Source organism: Lagopus leucura, unplaced genomic scaffold, assembly GCF_019238085.1.
Source record: "Lagopus leucura isolate 7727_CA_CO unplaced genomic scaffold, USGS_WTPT01 Super-Scaffold_100016, whole genome shotgun sequence".
NCBI classification, from domain to species: Eukaryota; Metazoa; Chordata; class Aves; order Galliformes; family Phasianidae; genus Lagopus; species Lagopus leucura.
The window spans coordinates 9,629,734-9,652,047 of record NW_024962270.1 but is presented as its reverse complement, the minus strand read 5'-3'; the positions used below and the strand labels follow the sequence as shown (position 1 = coordinate 9,652,047).

The following is a 22,314-nucleotide window of genomic DNA, read 5'->3' as shown; positions in this document are numbered from 1 at the left end:
GGCAGGCAGATTTTTCCATACCGGAGTTACTATTTTATCTCCTTTATTTACTCAAAACTGTATCTTTATTTGGCAAGAAATGCTATGTGATTTCCTAACAGCCAGATACAGCAATAAAACACATCACTGCAAAGGGAGAGTGTAGTAATACTATAGGATGAAGAAAAAAAGGTTATTTTAAGCCTGGCGAAAGGTACCATGTAACATATAAAAGGATGACAGACCATATCCGTGCTGTAAATGCTCAGTAAAATTAACAGACAGTGGGAGTTCACACAGCTAATAGCTAGGAGGGTGGTCACAAAATTGTTCGGGGCATTGCATTGATGAGGCTGAAATGGAAACAGATTTCAGTGGCAAAGGAAAGTTCCACTCTGAGATGTGAGTGCCTCCAATAGTAAGGAGCAGACAGGCATGATTTTGAACTATGCTCCAGTATTTCTACGTGCTCCGTGTGGATATTAAAAATGATTAGCACCTCTGGGAACAAAGTGTCATCTCACAAAACCCGAGTTCTCTTTCTGTGTAAGAAAGGCAGTAACTCCCAACCCACTGAAACTGTGAGCAGTAATACTCTGCTCCTCTCTGGAAAACACACTTTCTCTAAACGTCTCCTGAGAGGCTCTAAACAAAAAGCTGCAGCTTCCCCTTTCGCCTCCCTCCCATCACTGTTTGCTCCATGTACACCAAGGGCTTTCGTTTCCACCTTACTGCACATGTACTGAAGCTATTTTTGGCCAAGAGTGACGTGGCCACTTTGTTTGCATAACTAGGTTCCCACCTCATGATCTGCCGCTCTAATAGTTTGCAAAATAATAGCTGGAAAACGTCTGACTCCCAAAAAGTGCTTGTAAAGTTCAGTTTGCCTTTATTCTGAGGCCAACAAGAAAGAAGAAAATGGTGGGAAAGAAATATATCTTTCTGCAGAAGGGCCTGTAAAATGCTTCAGTAAAACAAACCAAATTCTTTAGTAATGACTGTCTGGGATGTGGGGGTTTAATTCTGCTCTGTTTTGTCTGAAAGAGTATCAAAACAGCAAAAAAACCCCAAACTCACAAAGGCAGACAAACCATTTCACACAATGCAATCTTCAGCACGGCCCGATCTACCAAGGACCTGATTTGTAACAACCCACATCAATCCCAAATCCCATCCACAGGAAATGCAAACTTACCGCTGGCAGTTGAGAACAACAGCAGAGCTCAAAATAGCAGCATTTCAGATTGTCAGTTGGACGGCTCTCAGCTGTCAAAGCTAAGCTGTAATCACAGACCTCTCTGGAGGAATATCTGGTGTTTGTTGAGTGTTAAAAATCAAAGTAAGGTACCTTAGAAGATGATGGTGCTAATAAGGAACGCAAGGAACTAAAGCGCGCACACAAACTGATCTACTGGTCAGCAGATCTTATAGCCATTCCACAACTACCGAGGAAAGCAGTACCTCAGTGCATTCCCAGAACAACTCTGCAAATGCTGTGCAGGTGGGGCTGAACAGCTTCCTGACCTGCACAGCTCATTTTCGTGATGTACAGCACTGCCCCTTTGGGGTCTTACTTCACACTCAGCCAAAGCCTTGCCCTGCTCCTGCATTGCCTGAGTGCAGGCTTCACATTTGGGCAGGATCGTCGCTCCTTTGGTGTTGCGACACTTCACTTGCTCTCCCTCCTCCACCCCTGTGCCCAGCACTAAGAGGGTTTGAGGCATGTCACTTTACATACCCGTTGGCTCTAGCGGAGTCACACGGATAAACCCATAAGGCAGGAACACGGATGGCTTGATCCCTGATGAAACCCCATTGCAGTAAAGAGACAGAGATGAGAGTGAGGTAGCTCTCCCTCCCCTTCTCACCCCAAATCACTGAGCCAGAGGTGGGAGAAGATTTAGAAAACATCACCCTTACATTGCACCATAACACTGCATCCGGGCAGTCTTGCTTTTGGTGGTGGCAGTCTAACTGTGCTGTATTTCAGCACAGGGAATTACAAAGAAAGCACCACACAGTGGAAAACACCTGACAGCATACTGTTCAGTAGGCCTGAGAGAAACCAAAAAAACCGTATGCATTTGCAAAAGACTGCATGAGCTTCTTCACAATTTCATGGAATTGCTGTGGAGCTGGAAACCTCGCCTTGCTGAGCCCAGCCCTGTCTGCAGCCAGCAGTGGCCCGTGTCTGAACAGCTGGGAGGCATCACAAACAAGAGGAGTCCCACAGAACACCTTCTTTCAGAGTTACCCTGTGCAATTCCAAGAAAGCAAACAGCATTGCTGTGACACCTGAAGGCATCACAGCTACAGTAAAGTCTTGAGAAAAAGACTTTCTAGAGCCAGTCAAGACTATCATCCAACCGCAGTCCACACAAAGGGCAACCGCAGCACAGCACCACTATCACTGCCTGGCAACATGCTGCTCACAGCTCACCTCTGTCCCTTCGCCAGCACTGTGCTGACACTGACTGAATGATAGGTCAAACTCTCCCACATCTAGACATCAGAGCAAGACTGAGAACCCTACAGCATAGCAAACCTCCTCTAAAAGACGGTTAACAATTTCTGCCTGGCTCCAGGGAGACTTACTTGTTTCTTTAGGCAAGGTTGAAGTCACCTAAAAATTTAGAAGCATGTCAAGAGACAGAACTGAGGAGCACCCATCATACAAAGAACAACAGTGGAGGCACTTCTGCTTTTAGATATGTTAAGTTCTTGCGTGAGGAGGAGCGCAAAGGGGAATCATTCAGTACTGACTCATCTTTCCTGGAGCAATCTGCTTCTCAGGCATCCCACTCCAGCTGTGCTTGGCATCAGGCTTTTTTTGGCTTGCAGCAAATATTTTTTGTTTTCCTCCCTTTCATTTACCAAATCACATGTAACATCACTGAGGAGACACCTAAATTTGACACTACCACACAAAGCAATAGCAGACAAACAGAATGGCAAAAGACCATGCTTCATTAGCACGCAGATTTACACAACAGAGGTCCATATCTGGGAAGCGACGGGGCCTGCAGCAGCTCTCTACATTCTGCACCAGTTACATCCCCTGTTGAGGACAAGAGTTGTCCAAGGCCATGCCAGAAGACCCTTCCAAAGGCAGTCCCCAAGAACTGCAGGCTGTAGAATATCTCCCTGATAAGGCAATGCTTCCCTTCATGCTGGCTCTCACATTCTGGGCTCTGCAGCTTCCCATATTCTTCAAAGGACACTGCAATGCACTCTGCTGTTGTGGGTGTCTTGGTGTTTGTGGTGGTAAACAGTGTTTAATGCTGACAAACGCCACAGTGCAATTAGCTATGATTTCATCTATTACTCCAGTTGCGTAAGAGTGCAACCACTGACCCCATCACACCAAATTGAGCTAACATTAAATTTTTATTCAGATAAGACTGATCTCTCAAGGTTTTGAGACAACAGGGTAATATATTTCCTTACATATTAGACATAGAAAGAGATTTATTAGGGAGATTAATATCAATATTCTTCATAGTCCATTAAGAGATGACGTTTTTCCTGATTCATTGAGAAGTTCAATGCAGGCTGTGTGATAACACCCATGTTCCTATGCAGCTTCTTACCCTATGAACATTACACTCCTCATTCCCCAAATACTAGCACAGTGCAGATACATCTCCACCAAAATACACAATTATAATCTGATTGGAAAAGATGGGGGAAATGAGCTGTGGGGATAGTCCCAGATCACCCTGCTGGAGAGTCAGAAGCAAATCATCAGCTCAGGACACAGTCGCACTCAGCTTAAGGCAGCGCAGGAGCAGAATAGCCCTGCGACCTCCATGATGTAGATCTCCACAGAAGCTGAAGGAGAACAACCCTGAAAGGGAACAGCCCTTGGCTGGGTCAGTGACACAGTGAAGCGTTTCAGACCTCGTGCCTTACAGGACTGCATGAGGTCTGTAACCGTAACGCACCATAACCATTTCCCCTTCAACTTCCAGCGAGTTTCCGGATGTGCTCCCCTACACAGTGTGCACTTTTGTGTGGATAATGCATCTAAGAATCACATCTTAGAAGAGGTTTTGAATCTATGACCGTGCTTTCACCTCTCCCTCCCAAATTCAGCTCCTTTACAGCTACATACTGGCAGCACTGCAGTGGCCTTGAATCACAAATGCAGCCAGAATTTAGGAAGCACTACAGGAGCACTTATTCCAATATTTACTCAGAGATTTTTTATGCTACACCTACCACAGAGTTTGGTTTATTAAGAACACAGTGCACTGGGGAAGGGCAAACCACACAGAGCTGCCAACCAAAATGTTATTAAGGTTTCAGCATTGCAACGCAAATTGAGTTTATATTAGAGCCTCTTTTGTGTAAACCATATCCTAAAGTGAAGCACAGTGACAGAACTGAGTAATGAGTTGAAGCACAGAAATCCATAGAACTACAGAGCAATAGGAAAAAGAATCCATTCCAAGCTGGTATTTAAGAGGAGAGCTTAATCTGCACTACAGAAGAGGTGATTATGTACAGTCACCACTCCACTCGCATTTAATACCATGTAGGATGCAGCACCTACCATCTGCAGTTGCACAGAAAACTTCCCAAGGTTTAACTACACTATAAAGACCATCATGTACTGGAAGATTCTTAATATAGGCTTACACGTAACCTTGAAACAGCTGAGAACTTCTTCTAAGTCTGGCACTTGAAATCTCTCATGCTATCTAGAAGAGAAACTCACCACTCCAAGCTCAGTGTTTTTTCACATCAAGCTCCTCCTTCCTCTAAGGATTCCTGCTCACTAAAAACCTGTTTGTCTCCAGGTGTGGTTGAGAAACTGCTAGAGTAAGACCCAACTAACCAAAGCTTATGGTCCCCCACCACTGCTCTGCACAGAACACAGCACCATTAAATGTTATTTATAAAGCATGACAAAATAACCAAAGCTCTGTTCAGTTCTGCTACTAGGAATCCCAAAGTGTGTTTTGCACTACTTTTCCATCACAGTCACCAGGGAATGAGTTCAAAGCACGGACCACTCATGCAAAATGGATGCAGATGGGTTTAGGGATGACCTGGAGTTCAGCACAGACTACACACACGTATTCAGTGCTCACTGTGCTCTGACCAGTTTACAAACAAAATCAGATTAGAAGCATCAGGCCTCAGGTGCTTAAAAGGCTCCTACTGCTGCAAATCCCACTCACCCAGAGATCCTCGCTGAGAACTCTTCACACAGACATACAGGAAGCATTTGCCAGCATTGGAGTCACAAGGCTCCACGACAGGGTCACTGGGACCAGTCAACTTGGACTGAACCGCTGTTTCCACAATGAATGAACAGGTCTTTTTTTCCCCTTTTCTGTTTTCTTTTCCTTTTTCTTTTTTTTTTCCTAAACATTATGGCACACAAACATTAACAAATGCCTAGGAGTGACCTTGAGGAAGAAAGCAATGGAAAAAACTGTACAAAGATTTCAGAGCACTAGTAAGAATAGCAGTATAATAGCTTTATCAAGATATAAAATAAACCCCAGAAGACACACAGATGAGATGCACCCAGGCAGCAGAAGTGCTAACTGTTCAAAATGAAGGAAGAGAGATTAAAAGACGATGCATTTCTCTGGCAGCCCTCTTCACGTGCATACAACACTCTCATCAATGTTAATTTAAATATTGGTGATATTTAAATTAATTAGCATCCAGAAAGCCACAGGACAACGTTTTTCTATCAGCTTATTCATGTGGATAGAAGAGCTAAAAAATGACTGTGATTACATACAGCTCACGTATCAGAATGCAGCAGTCTACAATCCCTTCCATATCCCCTTCCTCCCCAAAGTAGCAAGCCAAGAGAAACACTGTGCAGGACACATTTCAAAGAGGAAAAAAATAACCCCACTAAACAAAATGCAAACTCAGCATTATGCGAGGTGATAAAAATAGCAAGCAGAAGAGCTGGTACAGAATACCAACCAGCATTCCCTATTCATCTCAGCACAGCGTAAGCGAGGGAACCCAAATCAACTTTCCCTTCACTCCTCTTTCTTGCAGGCTGCAGTTTGCTTGAAATTCCTATTCCTTACAAATGTGCCAGTGGGGAATTAGCTTTGGGTAGCAAAGGCAGCTCAAAGAAGCTTCTGAACATAGCTTCTTCTTCCTGTGCTTGGGAAGAAGAGCAATTACAGGCCGGGTTGGTGGGGTTTTGCAAACATTCAACACCTCTGCACAACAGGCCTACTGATCATTAATGTAGAGTCTGTTGAAGATGCTAGCAATAATGCAAAGTTTCCATCCTAAGTAGTTCAACTGTGGCCTTCATTCAGCACATGAAGTGAGGCTTTAGTCCTTTGTACAAGAGCACACAACACAAATGGGGAAAGTAGCAGAGAACATGAATGTTTGCCATCATTACTGCTAAGTTAAAGACTAAAAACTAAAGCTGTCCTACACTTATTAAGTGAATGGTTCTGATTCCAGAATGCTTGAATCTCCCTCTGGAGTATCTCCCATCGGCCATTCTGACCAATAAGGCATCTTCCAGAACAGCCCTGGGGTTGGAGAAAGTAACTCACTTCTTCCCTTGTTCATTGCTCAAAGGGCTCAGCCACACACCAGCTGGCAGGACCTACCTGAGGGTAAACCACAGACATAAGACAGATGCCAAGGGCCCTGTCAGAGCTAGTGCAGCTTTTTGGAAGTTCCTTTTGGCATTTCAGTTTCTTGCTGCAGCACAGCCTGCAGATTTGGGCACCTGAAGGTTCTTAATTGCACCAAATTGCTCCCATCAAAGTAGAGACTCCAAGCAACCATAGTGCCAAAATGAAATGCTTTGCATATAAAGTGTTTCAGTATAGAGTTTTCTCCAGGATGAGAAGTGCACTTAAAATACCGAAAACTTTTACAAGTCAACTCAGTTTTGATACCATTTCCTTTTCTTTTCCATCATGAAATTAAGAGCAAAATGAAAAATTATTGCTTGGCTCTCCATATACCACCCTGTGGTGCTTCAGTTTCCTCACTCCCACCCACTAAGTGTGGATAATAAACCTTATCTATCCCATAGGAAATTTCTAAGGCTTGTGTCCAGGCTTGCTGGTGTTAACTCATTAAAATAGCTTGGGTATGACTGATAGAAGAAAGCTGAGACTAGTAAGAAAAAAACAAAACAAAACACACTGTGTATGTATGCTGAGCACGAAGGTGAGGTGGAGCACAGGATTACACACACATCTTTCTCTCATGTCCTGCTACCACCACTTGCTTTTCCAACTGCACTTTGCTCCTCTTTGCAGCTCCCAGGTGTAACAGAAAACCACCAAGCAGGGAGGTGGCATGGCTCTACCAGCAGCTGTCCCCAATATCTGGACAGATGCACCAAGATACAGCCTGCTGCAAAGTGATGGACACAGTAAACCAGATGTGACAAACAATGGTCTTGATGAAAAAGAGATTCTTTTGTAAGATGATCAACAGCTCTCCATTTTTGCATAACATGTAGCAATGCCAAGACTCTTGGCACAACAACCAGCATCTCTCCAAGGACCAAGATGGCACTGATGCCTCCAAGACAAGCCTAATGCTTTGTCAATTTCCTTTTGCTCTCTCTCCACCTCAGGCATTTCCATTCAAGACAGAAATCAAGCAGTTTCTTTGGAAGCCTGACATCTGGTTTGGAAGTATAAATCACTCCTTTCTGTACTAGTTAGTTCTGCACCTGCCAATGAACACACCTGACAAGAGATACCCAAGTTCACAAATTTTATCTCAAATTTATAAATCTTGTCAATGAAGAAATTTCTTTCTGGCAAACAGATGATTTACAGCCCCATACATCTTCACTCAACTTGAGGCAGAGGCAGCAGATGAATTTTTCCAGCACTGCTATTGTGAGCCACATTTATATACCTGCTCTGGTGGTGTTCACCGCAGTAACTCTGATTTATAGACTCCAGCACAGGTTTCACACCTGCTTGTCCACTGTAATTCAGGCTGAGCAACAAGCTGCCTAACGGCAGTGCCAAACAAGTCTCAGAGATCAGCTTGTTCAGCACCCCAAACCAATCTTGTGCCCCAGTGACACACGGGTGTTTGGCAGATCTGTCACTGAGCCAAGCATCACATAAAAGTCTCTGCGCTCACAAGGAGCTCATTTCCCTTTTCTGTTTCACATCTCCTTATACTTCTCCACTGGAGAAAGAAAATTTCCTAGCTAGCATTTCCCAAACTTCAGCAGTACTTCTGGTTTGCTGGAGCTTTAATTCTCAGCTGCCTTTGTAAGGGTGCTCTCATGTCACGCTCTATTCTCAATCAGAAACAAGTCTGGCTTTTTGAGATGACTCAGGACGCAATTCTATTTTTTGTGTATTTGCTAGCAGTATTATGGCAGAACAGAAAAATGTGTTGGTTTCTGAGCAGAGCTGAAGGGATATCTACAAAGGCTGCAAAACATACATCTCCTATGAACAGATTAAGAAAGTGTTAGATTTGCTAAGCAGACATACCTATGCACTAGTTAACACTAGATTCCAAATGTGGAAACATTTGTGGCACACCTGATGCGATTCTTTGATAGGGCTTGCAGCCTGTCTCATTGCTGTAACGCTGCATAACAATCCTTGCTGCATCCTTTATAGGTGGATATTATTGTTGCATTTCTTTATTCTGTCCCAGAAAGCAAACAGCTGTACAGAATTTTGATCATTTTATCTTCCAGAAGCTTAGATGTTCAGCATCCCTGTAACTAGAACAGCTGTTTCAAGGTGAAAGCAGCACTTATTTTGGAGAAACAGTAGGATCCAAATGGAGGTAAGAGAAAAGGAAAGGTTGAACTGCTTGTTCACTGCCCTCTATCTTATATCTCAGACCACTAAAATCAGGAGAGAAAACTGGAGGCATTCCAGAAAGCCACATATTACAGAGATAGCAGTGGTCTATCCCTGCACGTATCTCTTGCAAGCCAAGAAATATCGAAGCAGGCCAGAGTAGACTGCCTCACCACCTATCTACTGCTTCTGCAGTAGAAAAACATACACAAAGGCTGTGTCCTCCTTAGAAATCACATTTCGGGAAGGCAACTCATCAGGTATCAAAGGGAAAGATATACAATAAAGGACTGGCAAGGAAGGACAGTAATGGAGAGAAGAAGCGCAGAGACACAACCACAGGAGGTCAGTTTCCTCCAGTCAATTCCAGCAGGGAAATTCCTGGCTCCCAGATCATTCTTTGTTTTTCTACCCTAGAGGAACAACAAAGGCTAAACCTATTTTGGCCCAGCCACTAGAAAGCTTTCCTTGCATCATGGTAGACGCCAGCTAGCATTTGTGTTTTGTACTATTCAGTTTTATATGTCGGCTACCAGTGAAGCCAGACTCACAAACGATACAAATGCCAAAACAAGATCACAGAACAGCCAAGGTCTCCAGACTTCAAACGCACAGCATGGCACAGACTAAAAGCAATCCCACACAGAAACAAGGAAGCACATCAGACAGATGTAACAACTATTTGCTATCTTTCCTGATTGTTCTTTTCAACTTACAGAGAAAGACAGGGAAATCCCAAGGACCACAACAGCTTTTTCTTCCCCAGCTAGTAGCAACATTCACAAAAAAAGATCAAAATAGATTGTGTCTATATTTGCAAAACTCCTCTGGAAAGAATCACGTGAATCTGTCACAGAGATGGTGCACTAACAAACCCAATGGACATGTGATAAAAAAGGGCTGGGGGGAGGTGGGGCGGAAGTGCATCATCAAAACCACTGAGTAAATCTATGGGCTATTTGAAACGTCACAGTTCTTCCGCTTGCAAGGATCGCTCGACCAAAGGAACAGGAGGTCCAGTGCCTCCACTACGCCACAAAGCCTCCGCTACCTGTCTGAGGGAAACTAATCCAGTGGAAAAGGTTAGCACACCTATTATCACTATAAAACAGTTCTAATAGCAAAAGAATAACTCTCATCTGTGGCTGAAGGAACCACAGATTCAGGAAGCCATTAGCAAAGCAGGTTGTTAGTTTCCAAGGCTAAACATGTGGTAGGTAAACAACAACCCTGAAGCATGCAGAGGCATATTTCAAACAACGCCTTACCCTACTGATTTGCAGCTTCTCAGCTCCAGGCTTGAGGAGGTTCCATCTACGTCCGCCGTTCCTGCGCACCTTCAGAGTCTTGGAAGCCAGTTCGTTCTCAGCTGCCAGTTTAAAATCCACCGGAGAAATAAAAGGAGAAAAAAAAAAGAAGGAATGACAAAAGATAAATGCTGTGCTTTAGCTCAGGCTGGGGGCGGAGGCTGTTCTTTTAAATGAAAGAAACAAAATTGTTTGCAAGAGACTCATTCAACCCCTTCTTTAGAAAAAGAGAGCAGAGAGTATATTTAGGTGCTTTATTCGGTGCTCTTAGGATACAAGTGCAGCTTGGATGTTACAAAAAGGCAGGCATAAACTAGGAGCCAAGAGCCAAGTTAAGAGGTGGTGTGAGTAGGTGAGGTCAGACAGGGTGGGTTTGAAACCAGAGTGCTCTCCCAGAAGCACCAGGCAGCAGAATAGCCTCATCTGCATACACCAATATAAGAAGTGCTCCTTGGGTCATAACTGCTAATGGTACCTCTGCAGAAATCCCAGCCTTATAACTGTTGCAGTTCGTATGATGCAATTCCTTGAAAAAGAAGCAGCTTCTCAAATTTATGCAGAAAACAACAACAGGAAAACCCACAAAAGCTATTTTTCAAAGCAGTGGCTATTTCTCACCCCAAGCATTTCAGGCCAGTGCAATTCTGACCTGGCATTAAGTTATTCCGTTCACACCAGCTCTCAGCTTGGCCTTACAGATTGCATACGCTCAAGCACAAGATTGTAAAGAAGAAGCAAATGGTCAGGAAGGGCTAATAATCCACCTTTCAAAATTAAGCTCTGTTTTCCTAATCACCCCAAACGTTAAGTTCCTTATACCATCCCTCTCTGTTAGGGGGACAGAGCTGCCATTTTGCGCAACACTGGGTTTTCCCCTCCCACAGCTAGTGAAGTTAGATCTTAACCCCCTCCCCCAGCCTGAGCTTCTTTCAGAGGGCACACGGGGCCCAGGCAGCACATGGAACTGATGTCTGTGCCCATGTGTGTATACACACCCAGGGGCATTCACAGCCCATGGAGCTTTGTCACCCCTTTCATGGAGAAAGGCACCTACAGAAAACACACGTTCCAGAACTCCTGTCCTATATAAGACTGTAATGCCATAATGCAGTGGAAAGTACAGTAGTAACAGCAGGGTAGCAAAGTCCCAGCCTGCAGCAAATAAGGATAAGCTCAAATGCAGCAGCTATGAATGCAAAATCAAAGGAAAAAAAAACTGCTGACCCTCAGAAGGCCTCAGGTAGGCAGGAATCTCCAACAAGATATCCTCACCTCCACTGCCAATCTATAAATGAGGTCTGGGAAGGGGTGGATTCTGGCTTCACCCCTTCCAGTCACTCAGGTAGACTGCATGCAACTGACCTCCCTTGGGTTGGTGCTGTCTTCCCACCAGGTGCTCAATCACTGCTTTAAGCCATGATTTAGCATTTCCACTACAAAGACCAACCCTAATTTTCTTCTTCCAGGCACACCTCTAGCCCCAGTTTGCCTTTCAGACTCTGGGTCTCAAGGTCTTTGAAACCAGACAACAAAAGGTAAAAGGTCTAAGCTTTGGGAGACAGGGACCCACACTATGGGATCTGTGCTCTTGGTGTTTAGGTCACCTTTACTTACATAGCCAAAATACATGCCCCTGCCTGCTTACTGCAAGCTCCCTGCTCCCACATCAAGTAGTTGGGGACTCCCTGCTGCCCAGGACAGCAGCACAGAGCACAGCAGAGCTGGGACCTTGCCTCAGCCCTGGCATGGCTGGGTGGGCAGCAATCCTTATTTTCTTCCAGCGTTGCTGGGAGAGAGATTGCACTGAGACCCATTTCCTAAACGCACTGCTGACGTAGACACCCTGCTGTTATTTTTAGCATTTCACTTTCTAGACTCACAGAAAATCAAGCTGCAGTGCAAGTGCCGATTATAGCAAGAGGCTGCTACCAAGCTCCAGAGGAAATGTGCCAATATAGTAGCACTCAGGAGCAATGTGCAAACGCAGTAGTGCTCACATTTTGAGAGATGCCTGTGCTAAAAGCGTGTGCACCCCTACAGAAGAGCCATCAATTAAAGAGGCAGCTGCTATGCCTTTTCCCTTCTGATTCTTCTTAATCCTTAACGTGCTGCTGCCATCCATTAACTGCTCAGATCCCCAGTGTGCTCCCAAGCAATGCCAATGCAGTCTGGCAGCATTCCCATACTTGCTAATTCAAGGCATTCTTAGCGCTAGTACTACTCCTCCAAGAAATGATTTTCTTACAGCAATTATCAATCCTTTTAATTAGAGGTTCACAAAGTCACGTTGCCCATTTGAGCATTTGCTTATTTACCTGCCAACACAAGACCCTTCCAGCAAATACATTCAGTCCTGCTTTCTCAGCGTCATTTTGAGCAGGACAAATTATAATTACATTAATCAAGTGCTGCAGAGGATAGCTCACCAGTCTTTGACTCACAGGGTTCTCTATCTGTTCAGGAAGAGCACCCAGAAAAAACAACTCACATCTTGCTCTTTTCCAAACAAACATTAGAGCTGAGTTATGATCTCAGAATCCATCACTCAACACCTCCAAATGCCAAGTACTCACAACAAAAAACAGGTAAGACGACAGAAAGCCAAGAGGATACTACCAAATTACAGCTCCCACAAACGCTGCTGAAGAGCTTTTACTCTTTGTGCACCTATCTGTTCATCTTCTCACAACCAAATTACAGGGAATGCATTCAGAAACACTAAAGTTACAAGAAAAAAAAGTAACTCTAGCATGTGGCTATCAGAGCCTCCTCACCTGGTTCAAGGGTTATAACAAGAGCAGATACAAGCCACGTTTGTGATTTTTTAGCCCATGTTAGCAAGACCAAAAGACAGATTTTGGGAGATAACCACTGCAAAGCTACTCACCGCGTCTTCTGAGCAGGTGCTGCATGCGCCCCCCCACTTGGTCCAGCCCCATCGGGGTGCTCTGGGAGAGCGGCTCGGAGCGACATCTCTCTACAAGCACCTTGAAGGGAGCTGCTTGTGGGGATGGCTGAGAAGGATGAGACATTGTCTGGAAAGAAAAGGGTCAGAGAAGAAATTTAGCAATGCTTGTTAAACTTGGGACAAATAACTCTTTCTCCCCTCCCCCCCCCCAAGAAGGTACTGTACACCTTGTGACTCCTCACTGCAATCTGCACCCTCTTCTTTTTATTTTTTGCTGAAAGACAAATGTTTTGCTGATTCTGCTTCTGGCACGCTCTAATTCTCCCTGTATGGGGGTCCCTACCGTGAGCACAGGTCATGGTGCTCAAGTCCCAACAACTTCTGGTGGCACTGAGTCCCCATGGCACTTTCAAGGGTAACATGATGAAGACATTTGTGCTCTGCACAGCATTTTGTCCACACGGGTGTCACCAAGCCCCAGCAAGAGCACAAGCAGCGAGTGAATCCGGAAACTGAGCATCCAGAGCTGAATTTAAATGAACACTTGGGATAATGAGCGTAGACCCCACTTAAGGGTGCTCAGGGTCATTAAGGCCAATTAGCGCATCCAAAGCATATTGTGGACAGACAGCTGAAAGATCTGCCTCAACTGGCACTCCTGAACTGAATTAGCAGATGCACCCTTTGGTAGCCTAAAGCAAAGGAGAGACTGTTCCTGTCTGGATTTTCAGCCAACAACTAATTACACCCCATCAGCTACCCCAGATTTATGAGCATAGCCGTGCTCAAGGCACATTTAAGAAGTGCTAGAAGTATCTCCAGCACTTGAAGCACACAGGAGTAGAATAATGCAACAGTGAGGTTTAGGAGAACAATCTGCTCATTTCTGTGCCTATCCAGCAGAACAATAGGATCTGCCCATTCCACTATAGAAACAAACACTTCAAGTTTTCAGAATAAAGCCAAGATACCCAGCAAGAACAATTCCTGCAAAACTCAAGAGTCTTGATGATTTAAAAAGATCTATGTAAAAGTGAATTAAATTAGTAACAGGATGTCATTCTCTTAATTCCCAAGAATCTTAGCAAGACACTCCCTTCCACGCATTTCCAAAGGTCACGTAAGGTCTTTTTCCAATTCCATAAACAGAAGCCCACAGATGGTCTATGAAGAGGACAGGAGGTGAATAAACCTAACGGGTTTACTGTTACTGCTGTGCTGTTGGAGTCATCGGGAGGGTACAAGGAGCCTTCTGGAGAGAGAAAGGGCTTCACACACAGATGGAATTGAATGGCTTTGGTAGTAATAGTAGTTTCTCTGGAAGGTAATTGATAACAACTGTGAACAAGACAAGCCTTCTATATCAATAGCCTAGGAATTATTGCTTAGAACACTAGGACACTGGCAATTGATTGAAGCACCTTTAAAGCGTCAAATATCCCCAGGTACACCCTACGATAACATTAATCCAAATGAGAAACTAGCATTTACAGCTAAATGGAGAAAAAAGGTTGGTGCTTCTCTTGCTCCTGAGTAAACCCAACTTTTATCCTCCTCTTTCAGGAGGAAATCATCCCAATAGAGACAACAGCAAGAATGTGGAATGGATTTATCTTTCTGAAAACTGTGGTTCAAAACCCTGCTTTTCATTTTCTTCTCTGTGACGCATGACGATGTGGAAGCCTTGTGTATAATCCTGGAGCTAAGACATCAGCAGAAAATTCAGTTTAGAAAGGTCAGGAGAAGAAAAGAGGGGGGCTCTTCACTGGAAGGCTTTTAGCCTCAGTTTGAGACGGATTTCTCACACTTCCATAGCCCTGCTATTAACTGGGTGCCTCTGATGGTTTAAGTCCTCCAGCACCCTCAGCTTTCACTGATGCACTATTATCTTTATTTACAAGTGAAGAACAAAGCAGACAGGCTACAATTACCCAAAGGCACAGTGGGAGGCTGTGGATGACGTAAGGCTCCATGTCCCATTCTCTGTACCATGTCCAGTGCTCCACCACACTCCCCTTAATTGGGAAACAAGCGGGAGGAGGAAAAAAACAAAGCAAACCTCCTGGGCAGAGAAGTTCTGGACACACAGTCCTCCAGCAGAGAGGCCAGCAGAACCTCCAAGTCCCTGTTGATATCACTGCTCTGATGGCACTAAGGGAGGTAGGACAAGAAGTCAATGCTGTGAACTAGAGAAAGGCAAGGCTCCACAAGCACTTCAGGAAAACGTGGAAATCTGAAATCCCCAGGTGGCTGGTTATACATACACAGAAAGCCTATCAGCCTAAAAGATGCAAGCTGCCTTTCCCTCACAATGCTAAAAATGTTTCCAAAGGAGAAAAAAAAAAAAAAAAGAAAGCAAGCTATCCCAGTATACATAGCACTAAATATAGGATTTAATTCAAGATTTTGATAGCACTTCACAGTTATTAAGAAAATCTGAACAGCTTAGAGGTTTTGTCTCTTCTAAAAATAAGATGATTGTCAGACATGACTGTATTAAATGCCATAAATATACAGGATCTTCATTCTGCAACTAAATCATACCTTGCTACAGACAGAAATACAGTGCTCCTTAGGCAGCAGGAGGACTTAGAAAGTAAAGCAGTATTTCTTCACTTACACCTCCTTCATAAGCACAGTAGGCAGAGACAACCCAGCCAACTGGCAACAACCAGATAAAGCTCTGAAAATCAGCTCTCAGAAATGCACCTTTTCTGGTTAGTACCACTGAACAGAGCAAGGAGGGGGAAGCCAGCTCGGCAGTCACGCTCCTGCAGCAACTCCCGTTCTGTGGCAGAGAGATAATCAAACAATCTCAAGCTAAAGGTCACCACAGGATCCTGTTGCAAACTGCTTGCAGTTTCTCATCAAACAGAGAGAAAGTTGTTCCATCTTCCTCTCATGAAAAGATATTTGCAGCAGCTGCTCTAAAGCAGAACTCCAAGCCTGTGGGAGGATCTGAGATCTCCTGGGTTTGCCTCCAGTGCCCCAGCTATCAGAAGGCGTATCAGCCAGTGCATCTTCTGGCACGTGCACACACAGGTACATCAGCAATCCGGTGCTTCCAGTCAGACCCACCGCACAGGATGAGCCTCCAATTTTCCCACGTATGCAGCACAGTGTGCACAGAAATCACGAACCCCAGTAATGCTGTAAAAGCACTGATCATCATCGGTACGGGGCACTGTCAGCATTTGCACACTCTGCGCAGTGAGCACCTGAACAGCACCCAGAACAGTTAGCCCTGATGTATGGGGCACAGAGCCCCAAACTCACAGGTGCCCAAAGGAAACACTCCCCCTCGCGTGCTGTGAGGCTGACAAGTGTGGACGACCAGAGAGAGAAACAGCAGACTACCTGGGAGACCTGCAGGATCCATCAACCAGCCTGGCACCTTATCCTGCAAAGCAGGCAATCTCTGTCCAGGCACACAAGACTGGAGAGAACTCATTTTCAAGCTTCTGGCAATTGTAATTGCCCCAGAAAATGCCATCACAGAACCAACTGGTTTCTATGTGTGGTTAAAAAAATTAGACAGCAGCAAGATGCTGTTTATAAACCACCCGCAGATAAAATTCAAAATCCTACAGATAAAGCACTATTTTCCTTAAAATAAATCCTTATTTTACAAATAGCCAGCAGAGGGCAGAGCAAGACCGCAGTGACAAGATTTTGCATCTTAACTGCATTTAAACTGCAGAAGCCAAAATGCGATGGAGCCGCTCCACAGCACTCCGTCCCTGCTGAACATCTGTGCGAGCCCCGAGGTGACCCAGAAGGATCTCGGACAGCAATGAGCCTAAATCAAGTTTCTGAGAAACATGAGTTTCCACAAACTGGAAACTGAAATCTGAGATAGTCTGTCACAGGTGTATTTTGCAACCGTTTCTCATGCCATGCTCAAAGTAAGCATCAAAGCCCCCACAGACTTTGTCCAAGGACACATGGGGTGGTTTGAAACCCTGGTGGCAATGCCTAGCTGCAGGGTAGCTGGTGTGGTTTCACAGCTTCCTCCCAGTGCAGCATCAGCTCAAGCTCCTGGAAGTGGCCAAATTCATCTTGCAGGGCTGTGTCTGATTCTGTGGAAAAGAGAAACTTCTATGGTTTGTAAGTGAAGGCCATAAGTTGATCAAAATCTCAGAGAAACTCTACGTCATCTCTGAGCTCCTTTCTCATATCCCTATCTGAAAATAAGGAAGGTGTTTCAACTCCCAACTTGCAGCAGTGTGAATCGGTAATTCATTTGCCATTGCTCATTTTGGATTGCTTACAATGTGTCAAAATGCTTTTATCTATGCTGATCATTAGTTCCCTGAACAAATGAGAATTTGGGATGGGACCCAAAAGCAGCTAGGTGGAGGAACAGTTTGAGAAGTAAGCGGTTTTCTACCTGCTCCTCTTCTTACTAAATGCTGTTTTCTGTACAGCAGTAAGATCAAACACTGTTGAGCTGTTACTTGCCCACACTGTCAGTAAGCTGCTGATGGAAAACATGAAATTTTAAAAGGCAAGGTAAGGAGAACAAGAAGTGGAGGTGTTAGCTTTGGAAGAGCGCAGCTAAGCGGCAGATTTGCTGTCTAACTAGGACTGATGCCCAGGTCCCCCACATCTCACTCCACCACCCTCTGCACTACATCATCCTCGATCTCTTACCACCTCCTAGCAGGCTGGGGCAGGGAGCCTCAGTGAGAACAAGCATTTTTCTGCTTTTTGTGGGAAAACACATAGGTTGTTTTGAAAACAGTGCTGAAGCTATTTCTGTTTCACACAGCTAATGCACTTCAAAGGCTGCAGTACTTGCTTACAGCACCCCTGTCCTGGAAGCACCCTACTTTTGGTGGAGCATTCCACTTGAAAGCCAAATCCCTCAGTTACTGCAGAGCAGCCTGGAGCAGAAGCATGAGGGCCGACAACTGTCCTAAGGAACAGGTGCCAGAAAGGAGGTAAATTCAGCCCTAACCCAATAAAGAGGCCTGAGTTTGCTGCTGGTGTCATGCTCAGGCTGCAGTTCTTCCTCCTATGTGTTTATTTTTGGTGAACTGTTTCCGAGTGCCACTCCCTGATGAGAGATAAGAGAGTAAATCCCTTGAGTGTCTCAGGACATTTGTTACCAGAGCTGCTAATGGACTCTCTAAGTCTATTCCCATCCAAAAGTTTCCTTCCTTTGCACAGGACTTGGTCCTGACCTTAGATCACTAGACATCTCTAGACCAAGTTTCTGGGATCCAGAGGTGTTTACAAACCAGGGTGGGCTGTGTGCTTTCCCTTCCAGCTTGCCATTGCTTCTGTGAAGTGGCAGGCATGGACCTGAGAGGCTGGGAGCCACCATAATCCAGAGGTCGTACCGCTATCACCACCCTCAACAGGAACTCGGGGAAGGTTTCCTGTTCAGTTATCTTAAGTATCATCTTTAAGTTTCTCTGTAAAGTCTGCAAGCTACAACAGCTGAGATGGGACTCACCCCACCTCTGTTCACACAGCTGGACTTGGAAATTGCTCACATTTTGCCCTCAAAGAATGAGAGAATAGCTTAGACTGGAAGGGGCCTTAAAGATCATCTAGTTTCAGCTCTTCTGCCATGGGCAGGGTTGCAAGAACTCTGGGATTAGACATAGAGCCATAGCCCTCAGTTACCAAAAATGTGGCTGCTCTGGGAAAAGACTGCCAATACTTCCCTTGCTCCACTCAGTCCTTTCATGCCTGTTATCTTGCTCCTGCTCAGCATACTTACAGCTTAGTCCCTGCAAAAGTAGATCAAACGACACTCTGCTCGTTCAAGCCACTCCTAAAAACATTTTGTCCAGTCGACCACAAGTGGCTGACCACTACTTGTCCCACTTCATAACTCTCTGGAATTACACAGTGAACTGTCTTCATATTTTTGAATAACAAAAATGGAGGAAGAAAAAGAAAAAGGCAGGAATAACTAACAACAGTACTGCCCATTTTAACTGGGAGTCAGATGTTCAGACTTTTTTCTTCTCAGTATTTCTAATCTGCTGCCAATTTTCAAACACTTCCCCTCCTGGCTCAGAAGTTAGTGACCCCTTTTCCAGGAGGGAACAATGTCATCACCCCATAATGTGTTGTCTCTCGAAGTCCAAAAGGACAGGCAAAAGTTTCTCCATGAGTTGACCCAATTTCCCTATTGGGCACCTTAAAAATAAAAATAAACATTTCATCTTTAGCCAACAGGAACCCAAAAGAAAACAGCTGGACTTCACGTTGGGCAACACAGATTTGTAGTTCTCAGAACCACCATTTCCCATCTTCCATTCTGGGCTAGGATTGTGTGCCAGGAATCTTCCTGGTGTTCCAGATGCTGTGGTGTAACCAGCATCACCTCATAAAAATGAACTGCCACCACCACTACTGCTAAATGCAGAGAGGAAGAAAAATTAAAGTTAGTGCATAGAAATACAAGAATCTCTGTTACAGCCCTCTTCTAAAGGCACTGATAATGACATAGCCAAAAGGTCATAAGAGGAGCACTCTGGAAATTTGCACTAACAGCCCGGGGACATGCCAGTCAACTGGTTCCTCATAGACTGCTAAGTCTACAGTCATTCTTTGTACGATTAAGTAAAAATTCCAAAGAGGAATACATAAAAATTATTACAAGTGCAAACCATCTTTATAAGAGGTATAACAACAATGCAGTCTTATTGGAAGTTGTACAGTAAAGCTTACTCATACCTTTCCGTTGTTAAGGAGTCCAGAGGAGACAATTCTAGAGATGGTCACATGGAACGGACGGCATTCATCATCACAGTCAAAGCGCACTCCTCTGCTAAGTAACTCCACAGGGTTCTGTTCCACGGGTGAACTTGTTCTGTGCTTTTCAAAGCATCCATCAGTCTGCTCAAACACCACTCCTTCAACTGTTGCACATTTTAAAGAAGTCACTGCTGAAAAGTCACCATTAGCAGCTGGAGAACTGTTCAGCACTGCAGTATCCAGATTTTTCTCTGGAAGATGTTGAGAACATGGCAGGTGCCCGTCTGCGACCTGCTCCTTCCCTGGAGTATTGCTGGAGTCCTGAAACTCCAAGTCATCTCTAGATAAGTCATGTAAAGGCAACTCAGGATTACTCAGGTCCTTCATATCCAGTTCAGACTTTGAAAGCTCCAGAGCTGCTGCTAGAGACACACTCATGTCGTTAGTAACTACTGTAGCACAAGCCACATCCTGAGGTTCGAGTTCATGCAGAGTCATCTTTAGTGGATGGTGGATCAGAGCCACGGTCACAACAGGAAAGTCACCGTTAGCAGCTGGAGAACTGCCCAGTTCAGAAGTACCCAGATCTTTCCCAGGAAGATCTTGCAAATGCGGCAGGTCCCTGCCCACAGCCTGTGCCTCCTCTGGAGTATTGTCCATGTACTGAATCTGTTTGGTCAGAGTTGTCTGTGGAAAGTGGACTGCAGTCTCAGAGGGTTCTTCAGAATTTATCACAGTGACAGAGTCATCTGGGAGCTCTGGCCCAGAGGGAGAAAGTGGTGTTTCATTAAAACTATCATTCTTGCTGCTCAGGGCAGAGAAGCCGATGTCTTGTGACACCTCTGCAGTTTTACAGCCCTGTGTGGTCTCCTTCCCCACTGAACTCTCAAAGCTTGGATTATCCCACACGCCTGAATCTGGGGACTGCAGACACGCTCCCACCGTGCAGAAAGCATTCGCGGTTTCATTCTCAATAACCAGGCTCACTTTGCGGGAGATGACATCCTGCCTCCAGCTTCGGGAACTCCGCTGAGGCCTTTTCTCATCAGGTGAAAATGCCTTTGAGGAGCCTCGCAGCCGCCGAGCTGCTTCGGCCACGCTGGTGAAGAACCGCACAAAACCCGCAAAGTGAGTGGCTTTGGTTGCGCTGTTTGATTTTTTCTGCTGGCAAAGATTCTCCTCACATCTCATGCCATAGTCCAAATAAGAAGTGGAATGATCAGTTGTACTTTCTAAGTTCTGGAAATTGGTTTCAGCTCTTTCATCCAGAAGCTTTGAATTATCTTTGCTAGTTAGTGAAATTCCTTTCAGATAGCTCCAGACATCAGAGCTTCTTCCTCTTTTGCCCTCCTGTGGGAGTACAGTACACTTCTTTTGATTGTCCCCTTCCGTAATTGCAGGACTCTTAATGTTTTCAAAATTCAAAGACTCGCTCTTTCTAGCTGGTATTTTTTGGCAGTTACTAACATTATCTTCACTGTGTAGTCTGATACTAATATCCCTGAGACATTTACTTTCATTGGCATCAATTTCAGGAATGCTGATATTCAGCTCAATGTCTTCAAAAGAGGAATCTAAATCTTCAATGTGCCCCCCATACGAATGGCGGTAGGGCCTCTGGCTGTCACCCAGTTTCCTAACCCTGTAGACTGCTCCTTGCCCACTAGGATAGTCCTCCTCAGGGGCACAAGCAACCTGCACTGCAGATCCTCTGAAATCTACATCCTTAGGCAACTTAGAGGTTCTTAGCCTTTTTAAGGGCATTACTCGATCCATGAAGGATGGCTTTTTTTCATCAGAGGCATCATAAGTATCTCCCAGTACGATCATGGACCGGGGCCTTCTTTTACTCATAGAGGATCCTTTCCTTCGCCAAACAAAATTCCAGATCCGGTTGCCCTTGGTCAACTTCTTATACCTGGGTGCTTCTTCCTGTTCATTTGGGACTGCATCACTGGAGGTGCCATGCTCAGCACAACAGACCTCTGATGCATCAGCACTCCTATCCTCCATGTTTGCTTGGAAAATCCTGTTTGCATATCCATTTGAAACTATCAAAGGGTCAGTATGCCGGCAGCCATCTGTAACTTCCATTGCTCCGGCTCAAAAGCTGGTACCGGGGGTCAAAGACACATTGTCTTCAGATTGTTTTCTTCACAAGACTTGAGGAAAAAATTGCAAAGGAGCATGATTAGGAGAAGAAAATTTTTTCAGAAGACACATTTGCTAATGCAACACAAGTCAAGTAATATTCCAGTCACAGTAATGCCACTGATTTCAGTGAGACTTTTGCTCTTAAACCATACAACGTTTAAAGCAACTTAAGCCTGATTTAAGTGACCAATGATTTAATGATTAAAAATAAGCTTTTTGCATCAATAAAGTTACCCCAAATACACACAGAATACCATAAATCACGTATTGGTCTTGCAAATTGCTAGGACTCCCAGTACGTCAGAGTACATGACAGAGAGGAAAAGAGGAAATTGCAGTAAAGTATCCCTGGACATGTCATCCTCACCAGCTTCATCTGCCAGGAACTGACAATGCACTCCCAATGAGTTCCATCTCTTCAGGCAGGCATTCAAAGAAAAGCCAG

General features: G+C 44.7%; 1 protein-coding gene across 3 annotated transcripts in view; it reads right to left on the bottom strand.

Annotated features, from left to right (window-relative positions):
- The window catches only part of ARHGEF9 (Cdc42 guanine nucleotide exchange factor 9), a 185,349-nt gene that overhangs the window by 146,310 nt on the left and 16,725 nt on the right, over positions 1-22,314 (bottom strand). For 2 of the 3 annotated variants that reach the window (XM_042876384.1, XM_042876383.1), the window contains exons 2-4: positions 19,695-21,877; positions 12,978-13,125; positions 10,052-10,152 (exon numbers count right to left, since the gene is read on the bottom strand). In XM_042876384.1, the coding sequence (XP_042732318.1) occupies positions 10,052-10,152; positions 12,978-13,125; positions 19,695-21,809 (2,364 nt within the window). In that variant the 5' untranslated portion in view covers positions 21,810-21,877. Of the gene's footprint in view, positions 1-1,174; positions 1,194-10,051; positions 10,153-12,977; positions 13,126-19,694; positions 21,878-22,314 lie in introns of those variants that run through there. The other variant, XM_042876386.1, reaches the window with a different exon arrangement.